At 50.0% G+C, this 17959-nt stretch overlaps 1 protein-coding gene across 1 annotated transcript in view; it reads right to left on the reverse strand.

Moving 5' to 3' along the window:
• The window catches only part of WNT7A (Wnt family member 7A), a 41293-nt gene extending 31155 nt beyond the window's left edge, over window positions 1–10138 (reverse strand). Inside the window, exons 1-2 of the mRNA XM_065074900.1 lie at window positions 9363–10138; window positions 8266–8492 (exon numbers count right to left, since the gene is read on the reverse strand). Coding sequence (XP_064930972.1) covers window positions 8266–8492; window positions 9363–9433 — 298 coding nt within the window. The 5' untranslated portion in view covers window positions 9434–10138. The remainder of the gene's footprint in view (window positions 1–8265; window positions 8493–9362) is intronic.
• Window positions 10139–17959: the final 7821 nt, after the last annotated feature.

A 17959-nucleotide genomic window follows, 5' to 3' on the forward strand; every position in this document is an offset into this window, starting at 1 on the left:
GTGACACCAAACCAGTGGGGTTTTTGTATCCAAATGGGGTAACATGACCACGTCTGCTTTCCTGCCACTTTTAAATAGCGAATACTCCTCCTCCACTGATTTTGCAGGCAGCTGGAAGGCCTGGAGGGTCTCACTGATTTATCAAGGAGCTCAGGCAGCTGCTCCTCGTTGGTTTGCTCTGGGCTTCTGCTGATGTTCTAGCGCAGCCTGACCAAGGAATTACTGCTCCAAACTCAGCCTAAACTACAAGGTGTAACCTCACCACCCTGCATTCCCAAAGACGAACAATTTGGGAAATGAGCTTATAGGATCCTCCCTTATTTTCTTTCTCGTTTACTTCTCAGCCTGCACTTTTTATGTGCGTCTGACAGCCAACTTAGACCTGCGCCTTATTTTCCTGTAAGTTTAGTAGTAAAAAATTCAAGACCAGCATTAGAAGAAGGTCAGGCTTTGATATCAACACAATACCAAGACTCTCTCGTATTTACTTTAAGCTGAGACTGTAGCATCACAAAATACTTCATAGGTGGGAACGGCACTTCTAGTTTGGGAGGATGAAGAAAGTTAATAATGCAGGAGATAGGGTACCAAATATAGGGTGAGGAACGAGTAAAGGGAACAGGACTGGCAGCAACACACCGAACCATGGGAGACACTTTGGCTGATGACCAGAATAAGCAAAACACTTATTTCCTAGCAAAAATGGGTAGTCAGTAGGCTGATGGTAACATCAAAGGTGTCACTCCTGTGTATAACCCAAAGGGTGCAGGAAACCCTCATCTGCAGTCACTGCTGTCTCTAGATGGCTGGAAAGATCAGACAGTGAACAAGGATGTTTTCAGCAGTGGCATCAGAAAAGACCTTTTGAAGGTCTGAAATGCGCTTATTGGTGTGAGCTGCTTGAACTGCCTCTTGAACAACCTTCTGAACCATGTGCTGGAAGCGTTGGGTGGAGACCCAGGGATGAACTCTTCTTGCAGTCGGTTCCCACTGAATCCGTTCTTAAACTGCAACCGGACTTAAATACGTTATTTAAAAAAATGAAAAAAGTGAAAAAATAATTAAAAAATTGATATAATTAACAGAGCAGCCGATTTTTGTGGAAGATCGGTGCAAGTCATGATGCAGATGCTGGGACAACTTAGGTTTTTGTGGAGCTTTTTCCAGCCAGTGACACACAATGGTGCACATAGAACCGCTTGTGATGAGTGAAGCGGTAGAAGCAAGAACAACGGCTGCCTGAGAACCACGTAAGTTGTGGGGAAAGGTGGAGAGTTCGCTGTACGCGTGCAAGAGCTGTAACCCGTCGTTTCAGCTCCCCAATGATGCGTTCTTGTTGTCTGGAATCAGCAAAGGCAAAACGCACCCCAGAGCCGAACTCCACGATGTCTGTCAACACGGAGGCTTTTCCTCTCCGCTCTGTCTGGACTTCAGTGAGGTTTGCGGCATTGTGCAGCTCGGTTTGCTTGGACAGCGGACAGCTTGGCGCCCGCAGCTTCCAGGATTTCGGCAGCTCCGCTCTGCTGGCGCGAGTCGCCCTCCCAAGCGCTGCAGTTCTGCCCGGGGACCCTTCGCATGAGAATCCCAAAGTGGCGCTGACTTGGGGAGCTCTGCACAGCCAACCCCCGCCGCAGTGTCAGGTGTCATCAAGGGAAGCACTAACATTATCACAAACAGAAATATTACCGGCACAGGTGGCTCTCCTAACGCTGAGTGTAATTATATACAACTCACGCGTAGCTCGGAGCGTTAATCCTGCGAACACTCACATATCTTTGCTCACGTATAAATGTTTGTGGGGCTGGGCTTTGGCTGAGCTGCCTCTGTATCAGCTGCAAAGAGCAGTCTACGTTCTGCTTTTAATTTAGCAAACTTCATTCTTTTAAAGTTTAATCTTCAATTTGAGCAGTTTGTAAAAAGCTGATGAGAAATGAGAACTTAGTTTTAAAAAGCAGCACAAGGACTTGATGTTGCACGTGAAACAGGACCTAAGCCTGCGAGATCCGGAGCGGATTTACTCGCAGAAGTTGGTGGGTGCTCCACCATTTGGTACCTCTAGGGATCTAAGTGTGGTTCTAAATATTTTGGCCCGCCCTATCAGCCCCCTCGTAAATTGACTAAGCTGCGAAATAAAAAAGACAAATTTCTATTTATCTCACTGGAAAACATGGGTTGTATTTTCAGCTATTTAAAGGCAAAAGGTCAGAAGGGGAGTTATCTGCAGAGACATGAGCTGAAATATGATTGTGAAAATATAAAGATGGAAAATACAACGCACCTTGCCAATTATGTGCCATAGCTAACATTGCTTCCTACCTCTCTATAGAGGTCATAACTCATAGCTTGGAAAAACAAAGAACAGAACTCATCCTCTGCCTACTTTGGGCTGTGCCTCCTCCTTTCTCGGTAGAATATGGTCTTGCACTTTTTATCCTTCTTTAACCTAGCGTGTGTGATTAATTTAAATGGTAGCTTAAAAAAATCTCTGAAGTGCCCCGCTCTTAACTTTATCCCCCCTTCTGTAATGGTTCAAAGTTTTGCAGGGTTTGGTGCTTTGAAATATCGTACGGACTTGAAATGAAAGTGACAGCTCTCCATAAATCGGCAGCATGCTCTCTGCAAGGGTTAGTACCGATAAATAAGTAGAGTTGCTCTACTTTGAGACTTTGGGGGTGTAGTCACTGCCCATTCTCACGAGCTACAGTTAGTTTCATCAAGACATGACATTGTTGGAGGGGAAACACTCCAGGTATAGTGACTATTTTTGAAAATACCCTCTTAAATGTATGAAGTTACTAGTCAAGGCATGCGCATTACCAAAATCACAGCCAGTATTTGGGGGTTCAAAGAGCAGTTTCCCCCTTTCAGAGGGCGCTGATCCCCCCACCTTGCTTCCCAAACCCGCGTTCTGACCCGCGATGGAGACGGCGCTTCTGCCTTTCCAACAGGCGCAGTCTCTTTGTGCCTCTGAACATGTACTCACAAGACACATCCAAGGCAGGTATGAAAACCTCCTGATGGGAATTCCAACTGCAGTGACCTTGGGGCAATGTTTTATCTCACTGTGACAGTCCCTGCTGGAAAAGATTGACTTTTTGGCATAAAGCAACGTGCTGGGTTTTTGGTGTTCAGGCCATGTTTCAGCCCAGTCTCTCAAGTAACTGTTGTCGTGCAGGACACTGACATTAAAAACTGAGTGTAAGGGCTGTAAGCAACACAGAAATGCAGATCCTGAGCCTGTTTGAGTAGATAGCAGGGCTCCTGTTAATTACAATATTTCTTTTCTGTGTATCTCATGGATTTGTAACACTGCTGGGTCAGAAAACGGAGTATTTATCAGTCTAATCTAAATTTTGACCACACTGAATAGCCCAGCAGCACTTAGAACCTGGTTTCCCACAGGTTTCTTCCGTGCAGTACAAAAACAGCAAGCATTTGCATTATGATCTACCTGTGGTTGGTTACTTAGTCTGTTATTTTGTAATTCAAAGAATCAGACTTTCAAACCTGGCACAAGAGGCTACACTGCTGCTTAAAAACAGAAGTCTCTAGAAGATTATTGAAGATAAAAACCTTTCTTAAATACACCTGTACCGGAATGTTTTCAAAAGTGATTGTCTTCAACACAGTGACAAATGAAGTTTTACCATAGTATTGTTTTTCTTTTACCTCTACCAGACCAGGTAGAAGAATGAGCTGGATCTCGTACAGACGAGACAGTTCTGATTGCTGCTGTACAAGCTGTCAGAGTTGGGCTTGTCGGACAGTTGTCATTTGTTTCAATAGGCAAGAGGAGGAATGTCCCCTCTTTACACTGTTGAAAGCAAAGAAGGGTTTCTCTTAATATATGAAAAATAAATTGCTGCTAAATTCAGTCCAGCGAGCAGTGCAGAGCTGGCGGTGTGTTGTACAAAGGAAAGCCAACAGCCTCTTCTGTTTTAACAGGTATTTCTAGCGATCCCCGGGTGGCCAGCGCTGTGCACATCACCCCGCGGGGCCGACTTGACCTGCTGCGCTCAGGAGCTTCAGTCCCAGTTTGTCTGTGTGGGTTCTTGTTTCGATTTCAGCCTTCCTTACTCACATGAGTCACGTCCCATGGATGGAGGTATCAACGTGATTATAGTGAAACATTATTCAATGTAAAGGAAACCAAACATCTGATGGATTTTAGTAAGAGCAGGATGCAAACTTGGCCGAAAGCCGTTGTTCCGTAGCGCTGTTCGGGGACCACCACGCAGCCCTCGGCGGTTCCCTCCGTCCCCTCCCGTGCAGGCTCCGTGGCGGCTTCCATGAGGCTGTAGCGCCTTTTTTTTCATGGATGGGCACGGAAATGCTCTTGCTGTGATCCATCAGAGCCCAAATCTGATTTTCAGGCCCTACCAAAGGCATCTCTGGTTGCTCAGCCGTTGCCGCTAGAGCCACGTTTCACCTGAAGAGAGGTGGGCAGGAGCTTTTTGGCCTATGTTGCTTTAAAACCTTGGTTTTGATTGTGGCCGCGTTCAGGAACAGAACCGCTGACCACTGAAACAAATACGTTTGGTTTTAAAAGTGTCCATAATTGCAGCATTGCGTCATCTCCACGGTTATTTTAAAATTCTCTTTGTGACTTTACATTATTAATAAGGTGACTACAGAGTTATCTAGAAAAAAAATCCTTGTGTTGATCTTGATTGCGACTTTATCATGTCCTGTCTTAACTGCACCAAGTCCTCAGCTGCAGTAAACTGGTGTCACTTTTACTCTGTTATTTCTCTTGATGCTATTGGCACTATTGTCACCAGCTGTCACGATAAGAGATCCACAGTGTGTCAGTAGGGAAGATTCTCTCTTTTGAAGGACAAACTAGATAAAAGGACATGAGAAATGGAGGGTATATGCTGTGTACTGGTTGGAAGCATTTGATGACGAGCTGGAAACTCAAGTCTGTGATCACAAATACGCCGTATGAAGCACGGATTAAACGGTTGCTATCTATAACTCTACAACTAAATTAGCGCTGGAAGACAGATTGTATGTGACTCTGTTAAAATACAGAGACACACATGCGACAGATTAGAACAGGCAAGTTTTGTTGTTGCTTTCCTTCTGCAGGCTTGAGAGAGTGTCACCAAGGCTCGTGTCCCTGTTGCCATTTTAAAAATGGGGAAAGAGAAGCTCAGAGGAGGAAGCTCAGGGTCCCTCGGCCACAGAACGGCAGAGCCACGGGGAAAACTTGGGTCTCCTGCGTCACCCTGCAGTGTCCACAAGAGAATTTAAACAATTTGGGTACAGTTGCATAACGTTCATAAAACAGATGACCCAGTAAAGGTGAAAGTAAGGAGATGTGGTTTTGAAGAGATTTAGCTTGGTGTGCCGTCAAAATCCCGGGCTGGGGAATAGTTCACAAGAATCTGTGGTATCCAAGGGAGCTGATTTGTATGGACTAATGCACGCAAATCCTATTAGCATAAGAGTTACTTAAGCGCATCCTCCCCAGTGGATGTTGGACTTTGCTCGCCGCAGCATTCAGCAGCGCGGGGCCAGGCGGCCCTGTCCCTGTCACTGAAGTCACGTCCTAATCGCAGAGCAGGTGCCTCAGTGTCACACCATGGCAGAGCAAAGCCTCTGGTAACGCGGCACGAGCTCGTCCGTCCCCGCTGACGGTACCGCAACACAAGGCAGAGCTGCCCCGCGTACAGCCAAGGTCATAACTTTGAGGATGCAATGGGCTGAGATACATAGTCAGTCCTTGAATGCTATAAAAAGTATTATTCTAATGTATTGCTGTTTGAGTAGCATTTTGTAATACATGCTGTGTCAAAGGGCTGAGAACCTGGAGCTGTTGCTGCTAACTCAAAATCTACAATATCTTCGCCCTATTGGCAACCTCGGTTGTTCTTGTGTACAGGAACCTTAAAATACCTATAGGGTATATTGTTCTCCATGGCACGTCTCTCTCTTTTTCCTATTTAGGGCAGGGCAGACAGGCCTGATCTCCTCTCTTTGGGCACCAAATTTGACTTACGGCTTTATGGCACGTAGGTTGTACCCTTTTTTAATGAGAGTGAAATATTGGCCTCTCTTTCTCTGAATAGAGCACACCCCAACACAGAGATCTCAGGGGAAAGAGCGAGAAATGTAGGGAACAGATGAATTTTCCTTATAGCTGTAGAAAGATGAGCTGTGTCAGATATTCTAGATTTCTATACATGCTGATAGGGAGGAAGCGGAAGAGCAAGGAGACAACCCCACCAGGAGCAGTTACATTATAATATTTCATGGCATTTTAGGGGCTGAAGCACCGTGCACATCTTGCACGCATGGAAAATTCACCATTGCAGATTTCAAACCTGGGGGATTTTTATCCACACTTGTTTTCAAGTGTCGTTGTATAACCTGTTTAAATTTGAAGCTTTTGCTTATTCTTTAAATGAGTTTTATAATTTGGATGCCTTTCAATACTTGAGCATGTTCCGAAACCATCGATGAATTTGCCCTATCCGTCCCAGCCTCGTAATGGATAGATAGAATGTATTAAGAGTTATCACCTCAAAGACAGATCAAAGTCTACTTCCTTTAATATTGACTTTCTTTAAAAGGACCTAAATATAACCCGCTAGCTAAATAATTCAATTTTGGGAGGGGGGGGGGAGGAACTGAGTGCATGTTTATACAACAGACCACAATAACTCGGCAGCTTTATGATTTCTTGGTGAAGAAGAAATGCTTCTCACATTTTCTGTTTAGGGAAATGTTACTCTTAGACTAAATGAGCCCAAACCTGTCAGCCGTCCAAATGGACTCTTCACTGACATAAGTGGCAAACATTTGCATGGATCACTGACAGGAACAGCTCAGCTCAAGGAATAGAAACAATGAGCTAATCTGAATAAATGGTCCATTTTCTGATATTTCACAATGTCGTGCGGGGTGGTTTTTACATTCCCTACTTGACTCACTCTGTTTGATTATCAAAGGTGTTGAAAGGTCAGTAACTCACACGGGGCTTTCACATTTAGTCGTCTTGTTCTCTTTCTGGTCTTTCCTTAAATATCTCTAGGTTTTGGAAAATACACATATTGGTGTGCACACATGTGGCAAAATATACGTTCAGTTAATGCCAGGCGTTCTCGGGAGTTCCAGAGCAGGGTGGCAGGGCTGTATCTCCACATTTCATAGGAATGCGAGGAATGAGGTACTAGGGACATGTCCTGCCCATTGATACGTGAACTGGAGCCAGCCCAGTTTAACCGCAGGGTTTCCCAGTTTGCTGGCAGCCAGGGCACAGCTGCTCAGGGCTCTGCCAGCTTCTGTCCCGAGTCACCTCTTCACATCAAACATCCATGTTTTCTATCACGCTAAACATTATTTCATGGGTTTTCCGTGGTTTTAAGACCTCAAGGCTGGAAACTGCAGATCCCAGTTTCAATTTCTTGATGCAGAGTGCCGTAGTGTGAGTGATAAGCTTTCATTGATGCCTCTAAAAATGGTTATACCTGGTTTTTGGGAAAGACTTTTCCTCACTCTTTGTATTTTAAGTTCTATGAAATCAACAAGCACTGAATAAGCTCAATGATGGTGTGTTTTGCAGTACAGGGGTATGAGTTTTAACCTCAGCTCTGTTTCCTCAGGCTTGACGTAATTAATGCTGTTTTAGTTAAGAATTTTGATACCTTTGTACTGTTGCAATAACTGAAAAAAAGCAGAAGCTGGAAATGGGATCTTCTGGTTTGAGATTTCAGGGCATTTACAAAAACTGGTGCAATCAACAGGCAGAACACACCAGTTCCTTCTGGTGGGAGAGGGGGCAGTAGCGTAGTTGCTATAGAGTAACTATTTTATGTGGTGGAAATCTCTTATAATGAGACTGATTGCTGGACCGTAGTCCCAACAAGTACAAATGTCAGGTCAGTATCACTGTTGAGGTGCCTGCACCCCAAAAGTGTAATTCTAACCCCATCAGCATTCAGCCTCTGACCACTACCCTGAACCAAACACCTTCCGCACATGAATGAGGCTGCTGTCCTGTGCACACGGCTGGAAAATCGGTCGAGAAACAATTTGTGAGAGCAGGACAGTGAAATGCCGTGGTGGAAGCGAACACGTGTGGCGGTGCTTTCATGACCCACAGCAAGGGCCAGGGCAGGTGCCCGGCCACAGGTGTCCGTCATATTGGTGACAACAGGACAGAATCCAGGTGAACCCCAGCAGCCGTACCACAACACTCCCTGTGCACCCCCCTTTCAGCGTGGGAGCCGGGCAGTAGTGAGCGGAGAGGACACGTACCCACTTTGAGCTCCTTCCCGAAGACGGTCCTCTCTCCCAGGGCAGAGCAGTTCCAGCGCCCATTGCGAAACTGGAACTGGCACTCGTTGATGCCCATCTGGGACCCTTCCCCGATGACGATAATAGCGTCGGGCCTGCTCTGGCAGATCGCCCGCTGCCGGGGGGCAAGACCCGGGATCTTGTTACAGATGATGCTGGCTCCCAGGGCCACCACAGAGGAAAAGCCCCTGCAACGACAAGACACCGGGGTGGCTGTGGGGAGGCTGGTCCCGGAGGTGGACGCAGCCCCCGCCGCCTCCCCGCACTGCAGGGCCCGGCTTTGGCAGGTGTCCCCGGAGAACACCCGCCTTTTCCCCTGTCGCTTCCCTCTCTCCGCAGCCAAAGCCGAGATAAGGAGCACGTGGGCTCCTGCCAAAACGGGACCCAACTTCCTCGTTCGTGATTTAAATGCGTGCAGCGGCGTTGCGTGCCCGGGCCGGGCACAGGCAGCGGGCTGGGAGGGTTTTCCCTCTCCCGTTGAACGGTGGGAGGGGGGGAGGGATGCAGGGAGGGGGGACGGGGACAGCCCCCGGGCCGCGCCGCCCGCCCCGCAGCCAGGCGCACCTGGACGGGACGGGCCAGGGATGCTGCGGGACCGGAGCCGCCAGCCTCCCTCCCTCCCTCCGCCCGTTCGGTGCGGGCGGCGGCGGCTCCTCCGACTGCGGCCCCGAGCGATTCCCGTGCGGGCGCGGAGGCCCCGAGCTGCGGGCGGCAGGTGGCGGCGGGGGCGGCCGGGGAGCGCCGGCCGGGCTGGAGAAGAGCCGGTTGCTCCAGGGCGGCCCACGGGTCCCACCCCGGTCGCAGGGGCACCCCCGACCGCTCGCCGCTCCGCACATCGCCGGGGCCGCCGCCGCCTCGCCCCGCCGGAGGCTGCGCCCCCGAGGGTCGCTCAGAGGTGTGGGGGCTCTACCTGTCTTCTAAGAAATAATCGTGATCACTACCATCATTTTTTTTTGAGACTTCCCGAGTTAAATAGTAACAGGTCTGGGCAGGTTAGGCTAAGAGCGAGAGAGAGCGCGATTGTTATAAAAGAACGAAAAAAAAAAAAAGTTACTTACCCGATCTTGATATACACAATCCCCAGGCTCAGGAAGATGTGGAAGATCCAGCGCCTTGTTTTCCTGTTCATATTCCTTGCTTGCCGTGTCTCAGCCCCACATGCGAAACGATGCCCGCCGGCTGCCGCGGGGCCGTGTGTGCGGAGCCGCCGCGGGTCAGGGCAGCGCGGCCGCGATGGGCAGCGCCCCGCGCCCCCCGCCGCCCCCGCGGCCACTCACCATGGCCCGCTCCCGGGGCTCCGCTCCGCCTGCCCCTCTCTCCCGGATTTGTATGCCTGTCACACGGAGCGCTTTATTGCTGGCAATGTATGGGCTGCGGGATCCTCCTGAGCGCCGGCGGCTCCGGGCGCTCCCCCCAGGTTCACTGTTAACTATCTCCCTCTCTTTTTTTTTTTTTTTCTTTTTCCTCCCTTTCTCTCTTCTTCAGCTACTTGGGCGTGTTCTCCAAAGGAGGGAGTTGTCCAGCCGGGGGGGAAGAAAGGCGGGGGAGGTGGGAAGAAGGGTAACCAGAAATGGCAGACAGATCACCTGCCTGCACGGAGGCTCACAGCGATCCTCCTCGGGCGGAGAGCGCGGCTCCTCCTGCGGGCACGGCCCGGGGGAAAGCGGCAGGGGCTCCGGGGGGTGTCACCGGGGGGCGCCCCCGGGGCTGGCCCCGGCCCGCCGGGCGGCATCGGGGCCGCCGCGCTCGACCCGCACCCCGCGCTGCTCCGCACCGGGGAGCGGGGGAAGTTTTCACTCCGCGATAGCCGCCCGTTCGTCGGGACAGCCGAGCACCTGGGGCTCGTTTTATGCGTTTGCCCCGGCCCTGACGCTCCTCCCCTCGCTCTGCCTCCCCGTGTGTAACGTGCGGCTCCTCTCCCTCCCGGTTTCCGAGCCGAGATAAGCCGGCGCGGCGGGGCGAGCCCCGGGCAGCCCGCAGCATCCCCGGGAGCGCCGCTTTGTCCCGCAGCGGGGCGGCTCCGGCGGTACCGGCAGGTGCGGAGGGGCGGCCGCCCCTCAGCCACCAGCGGACAGCGAAAAAACCCCGCGTTGCCCAAACGCCCTGTCTGTGTCCCTGCCGTGCCCTCTCCACTCATTTTCTGATTGATCTTTCTTATGACAGAAACCGGGACGCCTGGCCGCTCGCAGCCGGCTGTCCCGCCGAGCCCTGCAACGCATCAGGTGTCGGTGGGTCTTGCCCGCGCCGCGTCCGACCCCACGGGGGGTGCCTTCCTGCCGCGGGGGGTGCGGCCCGGCCGAGAGGAGTATCCCGGCTCCTCGTTGCGGGAATTTACACGGATATGGTGACTATTTTATTATCCACTTAAAATATTTCAAACAGGGAGGTTACCTAAATGATAACAGGGGTGTGGTGCGGGAATTGTTCTGCTGATAGTGTTTTTCTGAAAACAGAAAAACCAATGAAAGGCCCTTAGGACCCGTCGGCTGGAAGCCCCTCTCCGGGGCAGCGAGAGGAGCGGAGCGGCGGCCCGACCCCTCCGGTGCGCCCGCACGGCCCCGCCGCTGCCCCGAACCGCCCCGGGAGCGCGGTCGGAGCAGGGAAGGCAGCCGGACCTGGCGGGGGGAGGACGGCAGCGCTACCAGGCCTGTCCCTGCTGAGTGCCCGTGCAGGGAGGGTGCTCCGCTCTCCCCGCTCTCCCCCTCCATCGCCCAGGCTTTCCCGGTGCAGCAGATGCTTTCACATCACCTTTCCGCCCGGCAGCCTCCCACCGCGGCCCGGGCCGTCCTGCCCGGAGACAGCCGGAGCGGCCGCCCGGCCCCAGGCGCTATGCGGAGAAGGAAATGCAATCTGGGGTGTCGGAGGTGGGAGCAGCCGCCGAGCCCCGAACCCCGGGACGCCCCGAGCCCCGCGAGCAGCGCCCGCCTGCAGCCGGCAGCGCGCTCTTGGGCAGGGCGACACCTGGCGGGCACGGCGAGGCAGCGGCGGCGGACAGGGACGGGCAGAGATGGGCAGAGCGGGCACAGATGCGTAGAGCAGGCAGAGATGGGCAGAGCGGGCAGTGATGAGCAGTGACAGAGCGGGCAGTGACAGGCAGAGCAGGTAGTGATGGGCAGAGTGGACAGAGCAGGCAGTGACAGAGCGGGCAGTGACAGGCAGAGCAGGCAGTGACAGAGCAGGCAGTGATGGGCAGAGCGGGCAGTGACAGAGCGGGCAGTGATGGCCAGAGCGGGCAGTGACAGAGCAGGCAGTGATGGCCAGAGCGGGCAGTGACAGAGCAGGCAGTGATGGGCAGAGCGGGCAGTGACAGAGCGGGCAGTGACAGAGCGGGCAGTGACAGAGCGGGCAGTGACAGGCAGAGCGGGCAGCCCCTGCAGGGCGGTTGCGGGTGGTGGGAGTAGCTGCCCCAAGTCTTTCGCAGCCTCAAGGGACATCAAGCAGGCTCCAGTCCTGGAGCACACCCAGCGCCAGGCACAAGCAGCAGGCCCCAGCACACAGCCTATGCATGTCAATATACAGCAGATATTTATAAGTAAATTCGAGGCTTAGGGCAAATCCTCCTTGGGTGGGAGGGAAAGCCCCCAGAAAAGGAAAGTGCCATTAAGAGATACTCGGAAAGGTGTTATCCCAATTTGCATTTGTCTGTCACCTCCTTAGCTCAGCAAGGAGCATGCTGTGTGGATGCTACCAGTGAGCCCATCCCCAGCCGTCGTGCTGGGACAGGCACCCGCGCTGGGCCTCGGTGCCACTGCCGGCTGCGCGGGGAGGCAGCGGGACAGGTGTGCAACAACCCCAGGAATTTGGACAACCCATGTACCCTGCGCACAACCCCACACACAGCTGGTCACCTGGCTCTCGTGAGGTGTATAGGCCGGCGGGATGGTCCTGCGCGCAGCATCGTTATAGCGTAATTTTACCAGTTCTGTAAGCAAATGTGGATGTGCTCAGTGTGCTGTCCCCTTTTGTACATCAAGCGGAATTTTCCCAAGCGCCAGAACACTCCCATCATTGGAGCCGGTCACCAAATGTACTGTGCCTGTGTGGGTTTGAGAATGAAGGTTTTTATTTTTGCTCCGTATATAGGTTGGTACAATGACACCCTAAGGCTCCTAATGGCTCGGGCAATCCGAAACAAGGACTCAGGGACATACCTCAGTGGCGTTTGTTGGCTTTTTGTTGCTTTAAGTACAATTGGTCACGTTTGTTCAATAATCCTTGAGCAGAAATGGGCACAGTCTCAGGAGTCTTATCCTGAAACTAAACTTGCTACTAAACAAATCTACCCCCAAAGCGAATTTCTGAACGCTAAAACTGGGAGGTCATTTTAAATTTGCTTCAGAGTTTCAGTCCGCTGTAGTGATCTGGCACATAAAATACAGTCCGAGAGCTCTTTTGGCTTCATTTGTGTGTGTGTTTCTGATGCTGAAGCTATTTTGTCTAATTCAAGCTCAGCAAGTCAGCTGTCTAACACAGCACAGGGGTACGGGATAGGTCAAGGCTGAACAAATTGTTGTCTTAGGGTTCAGTAAGAGCGGAAAATGGCAAAGCCTCTTCACAAAATGAAGATAAATAATTTACTGGACTAATCAATGACTTTCTCTTACTCTGTTTGTTCTTCAAAAAATTGTGACCCAGATATATGTGAGGGTGTGTGCGTGCGCATGTGAAGCATACATAAAATAACATTCCTGCGCAGATTACAGAGGGTAGTTTGTCTTGTTTGGCAAAGTTTCTCAAGCATATTAATCACCGTTTTAAATGTCGTAGATCTTAAATGGTCCTTCCAACCATGTGGTTTTTCCCGTGGTCTATAGTAACTAATCTTTACCTACCACCTGTTTTACAGTGCATATATATCCAGCTTCCTTTTTTACAGTATATCTTTACATTAATTACTTTCAAATCTCTGCATAAAAAATCAACATGAGGCATTATGATAAATTATTCTGTTTCACTTAACAGAGTACAGCAATAGGTTATAGACGAACCGGTAAATTAACACGAAACTTGGAACAATGATTAGAAATTAATGACGGCAAAGCAGGAATCAGGAAATCACACGTGGCAAGAGAAATGAACTTGACATTGTGCTCTTAAAAGGGTTAAAAAGACATCCCATAAGATGTCTGCAGGTGAACATCCAGCTCTGGGGTCTTTGCAGGAGCCGCGGCGGCAGCTTTTGGGGCTCCGGGAAGCGCCGTTGTCTGTGGTCGGGAAGGGGCCGGTCTGTCCCCAGCGCCTTCCCCTGGCTCTACAAGACAGAACCCTCACGCAGAGCAAATACTTTTATTCCAGATATGATCTGTTCGCTCTCACCTTTTACTACCCATTTCTTTATTTAGCAGCAGCAGCTTTCTTCTGAACAAAGACTAGGCCCAAGCTACACCCTTGGGCCATCCATCACTTGTGGCCACAATGGTGTTTCTATTGTTAATTGTTTGTCAGGGTTGCTTTTTGGCATTAGGCAGCACAATGATTTAGCACACTAGCTAATGAGCTCTGAAACTGTATTCTCAAAATAAATTAGATTTAAAAAAAACCCAAACTCTGAAAAAAGTCTGTTGGTCTCAATACAATCCTCTGGACTTTGGGACTCCATCACAAAACCACAACTGGATCCAATAGTTCCCTCTGGCTGAAGAGATCCAGGGCTGCTCCTGGTCTCTGCAGGGACATGGGCTGGTGAGGCTCAGCGAGGAAGTTTGCACAACATCTGTCTGCTCAGTGTGTGGTTCTGGTCAAGGTTATTAATGTCTCATTTTTCATAAACATAAAGAAATACAAAAAATATACCCATGCAAAATGAAAAAGAAAGGTTGTCTGGCTTTTTTTTTCTGTAAGATGGCCTCCGATAACATGAATTCACAAAGGAGCGTGTGGTTAAAAGCCCATTTTGTAACTAGATCCTGGATGCACATACCATCAATACTCTGGCTCCCTTTTATCAGGCTAATCATAGCTGCACTGTTTTGTTGTCAAAACATCTCCTGTGAAAGTCAGACTAGAGAGTCCTTTCAGTAGCAAAAATGTGAGGTTAATATACCGGCATTCCTTGTATTAAGAATCTCCTGCCTCCTAAAAGGACGTTTAAAAAATACAATAAATAAATAAATAACATTCACAAAGCCTTTTAATTTCCTGGGCTCTTCTTGGCCCACTCTGCAATGTATCATATCATCAGCAACCGCAGTAACTTCTCAGCTTACAGATGTATTTGTGGGGCTGAAAAACGAGCGATAAATAGTTTCTCCCTGCGAGGAGCCGCTGAGATCAGGAGCTGCGGCAGGTCAGAGCTCAGGAAGGGTCAGACCGTGGTGGGCTTCCAGAACATCTTGCCTGGTTTTGGACACTTGTGGCAATAAAAAGGTGACACGCGCCCTGTGATTGACCAGCATGGTGATGTAAATGGGTGGCTGGCGAGCTCAGGGAGGGTCTGAGAGGCCTGCAGGAGGTTTGCACCCTTCCAGAGGGAAGTTTGGATGCCCAGGTGAGCTCCAGGTGGGGCCCATCCAGGCTGTTAGTGCAAGCCTAAGCAAACCTGTGCCAGGGAGCTAATTACCTGCAGCTTCATCTGGTTCCATCCAGCTTCATCTGAGCCTGTGTAGCTGCTGGGCTCAGAGTGCTACAGGGGCTGGATGAGGAGCTGGTTGACTAGAAGCCAGTAGAAGATTTGTGGTAAGGAAAGACTTGCTCTGTTTGGATGATTTAGGAGTCAGGTGTCCATGACTTGGAAGATAGAGGTGTTTTATGTCGGTCTGGTGCAGGGTTGTGTCTGTGCGACTGTCTGGGCAGTCAGTCCTCTGCTGTAGCCTCTGATGCATCTCCTGGCTTTTGGGGCTGGACACAGCCTGAGGAGCTCCTGAAACCAAGGCCTGTGTGTCCAGGGTTTCTTTGGATCTGGGTTTACTCAGATTTTTCAATCTAACTACAGATGTAGGAATGCTTTATGTTAAAGCTAAAGTAACGTGTTGATGAGGCTGTCTTTGACCTGTTTCTGGGGCCTAGGTTTTGGGTCTCAGAGCTGAGGAGGTCTCTCCATGTGAAGACATGATCATCAGTCCTATTGAGTGTTAAAAACTACAGGCAGGAGAACTTGGAGGTTTTTCATGTGCTATTTTGAAAGTGCTTTGATCTCTTTTCTGCGCTGCAGTGAGGTTATGGTTGGACTCGATGATCTTGAGAATCTCTCCCAACCAAAATGATTCTTGTGTCCGGAGGAGCAGGTCAGACTGTGCTGCACCCTGGGTGGTTTCCCAGGCTCCTGCGGCCACATCCGTGCTACACCAGGCCTGGTCTGGGGCTTTGTTCCAAATGTGCTCAGGCTTAACCCTGCCTGTGGCTGCTGCTTGTGCCCCCCAGGTACCACCTGGCTTGGAGTTTGGACCCTCCACTTGCCGAACATACCAGAGGAGGAGCTAATGATTAATATACATGAAGTAAATTGCTCTCTCAAACAGCAATCCCTAGTGAGCTTTGAGAGCAGAATCAGAGAACCTGACCTCTTTTTGTCGGTCGTTTTGAGCCAAGTACATGAATCCCACCGGTCTGCATCTTCTGTTCCCTCAAGCACTGTGTATGTGTTACCATTGCACATCACGCAGGTGCCTGCAGTTCTACAGCGGCTCATTTTTTTTCTCTTTTTACCTTTTGTCCCCGACAGGTATAAACACAGGTATATTTGTTCACAGGGATGCTGCCTTACAGCTTCTTTGGGAGGCTCTTCTGATTCTACCCCATAACAAGTTGTTTGTTACAAACACACTGGGAAATATGTTGCATTTGCAAAAAATAATATTCCTCAGCTATCTCAACGTGCACTTAGGCAAATACTTTTTTTGCCTTTTTTAAATAAAGACCTGGTGTTTCCTTTACACATTTATTAGTGGACACAGAGGTGAAAAGATGCACTGTTAAAGCAGATTATATGTTGCCAAAGAAGGGTCTTAAACACCATGGATCTAATCCAGTAAACATGACACAGTCTTGCAGACAGCGCAAGAACCAGAGCGCTACAGATGCTGACAAAATAAGGTATTGCCAAAGCCGCGGGGTTCCCCCAGGTCTGCAGAGAGATGGAGCAGCAACAGCACGTGTAGAGGGAGGAGAGCTGGGTGTGGAACGTGTGTTTCTGCAGGTGGTGTTGAACCGAGGGGTCCTGGTGACACATCCTGCTGGGTACCAGCGAGGTGCTGAGCTCTGGCGCCGGAGCGAGGAGGAGGAGGATGAAGCAGAGCCAATGTGACATGAGCTCTTAGCAGGACACCGTGAGCGCGGTGATGTGCGGAGCAGATGGCACGTGTGGCTGGGTGTGGGACGACACCGGGGACAACAAGGGTGGTGGCTGTTCCCCGAATGTGCGCAGGGCGGGAGTCACAAAGCTGTGCACGGGACGGGGTAACAAATAGCGTGAGGAAATCACGTGGAGATCAGGGGAAGCAAACTCGTGTTCTCGGCAGGAAGGAGAGAAAGGGTGGAGAAAGTGGAATGATGGGGAGGGAGGCACAGAGAGACACGGGTCTGCTTTTAGTTCTGACAAAGGCTGACCTTGGACTAACACACATTTATAAATCTGAAAATCAGCAGAAGACATTTTGAGATTGTTACTACTAGCGATGAGATTAGTATCACTATAATTATAGCTATAACAATAGAACTCAAAACCTTTCTTTCTCCAAAATGATCTTCCCTTTTTTCCCCTTCTATTCAAAGATTTGAGATGCACTTTCACAAGGCTGATGTCAAGGTGTCACTGGAGATGCACAAGGCCATGGTGATATCATGGTGTGAGAGAGAGTTATGAGCAAGGCACATAAACTTTATGAAGTGTTGTCATTTTTTTCCCTTCCGTTTTAGCCATTGCCTAAACTGTAACCATTAAGCTGGTCTTAAAATAGCACTGCAGGTTAAAAAAATGAAAAAAGGGAAAAGTACTGAACTACATTTTGTTTTCCAGCCAACTTTGTTCAAACAGCTTTTGCTAATAAGAGAGCTTTGGGGGAATTCTGTGAACCCTAAGAGAGGGTATTGTATTGCAGGTATCAGGGCTCTTATCAATAATTTCCTATCTTCTTGCGGAGCCAGGAACTTTTCCCTATCTACCTACACAGAGATATATTTTATGTCAAGATGTAAGGCAAAATAGGAATGCATTCTATACTTAATTTAAAATTATGTAAACAATATTAACTACTCTGTCAAAAATGTGTTCATGGAAAACGCTTGACTAAGCTAATTCATGTTTTTGGAGTTGTTGCTTGTACAGGCACCCAGAGCACACCTGGTTACCACGGGCCTGGCGAGCCCCACGGCCTCCAGTGATACATCTCCAAACAGGAATTGTGGGGTAAAGAAATCAAAGGTATCAAACATATAATTGTGAGCTGTTGGGGGTCCAATGATCCAGAAGACAGCGAGATCGAGTCCGAGCATGTACTTTGTATGGCTGGGAAGGTGTAACGTGGAGGCAGATCAGCACCAGGCCACGAGGGCTGGGGGTTGTTTGGGGGGTTTGGCCCTGGGTTCCCCTGGCCTCGCTGCCTTCGGCAGAGCTGCCTGGCCTAAGCCAGACTAACAGACTTGGCACCAGGACACTCAAGTTTATTTATGCTGCATCAACCCCGGCCTGTCCTCCTGCCGCAGCTCCTGTGAGGCCACT

Source organism: Columba livia, chromosome 10 (genome assembly GCF_036013475.1).
Source record: "Columba livia isolate bColLiv1 breed racing homer chromosome 10, bColLiv1.pat.W.v2, whole genome shotgun sequence".
In the NCBI taxonomy this organism is placed as follows: Eukaryota; Metazoa; Chordata; class Aves; order Columbiformes; family Columbidae; genus Columba; species Columba livia.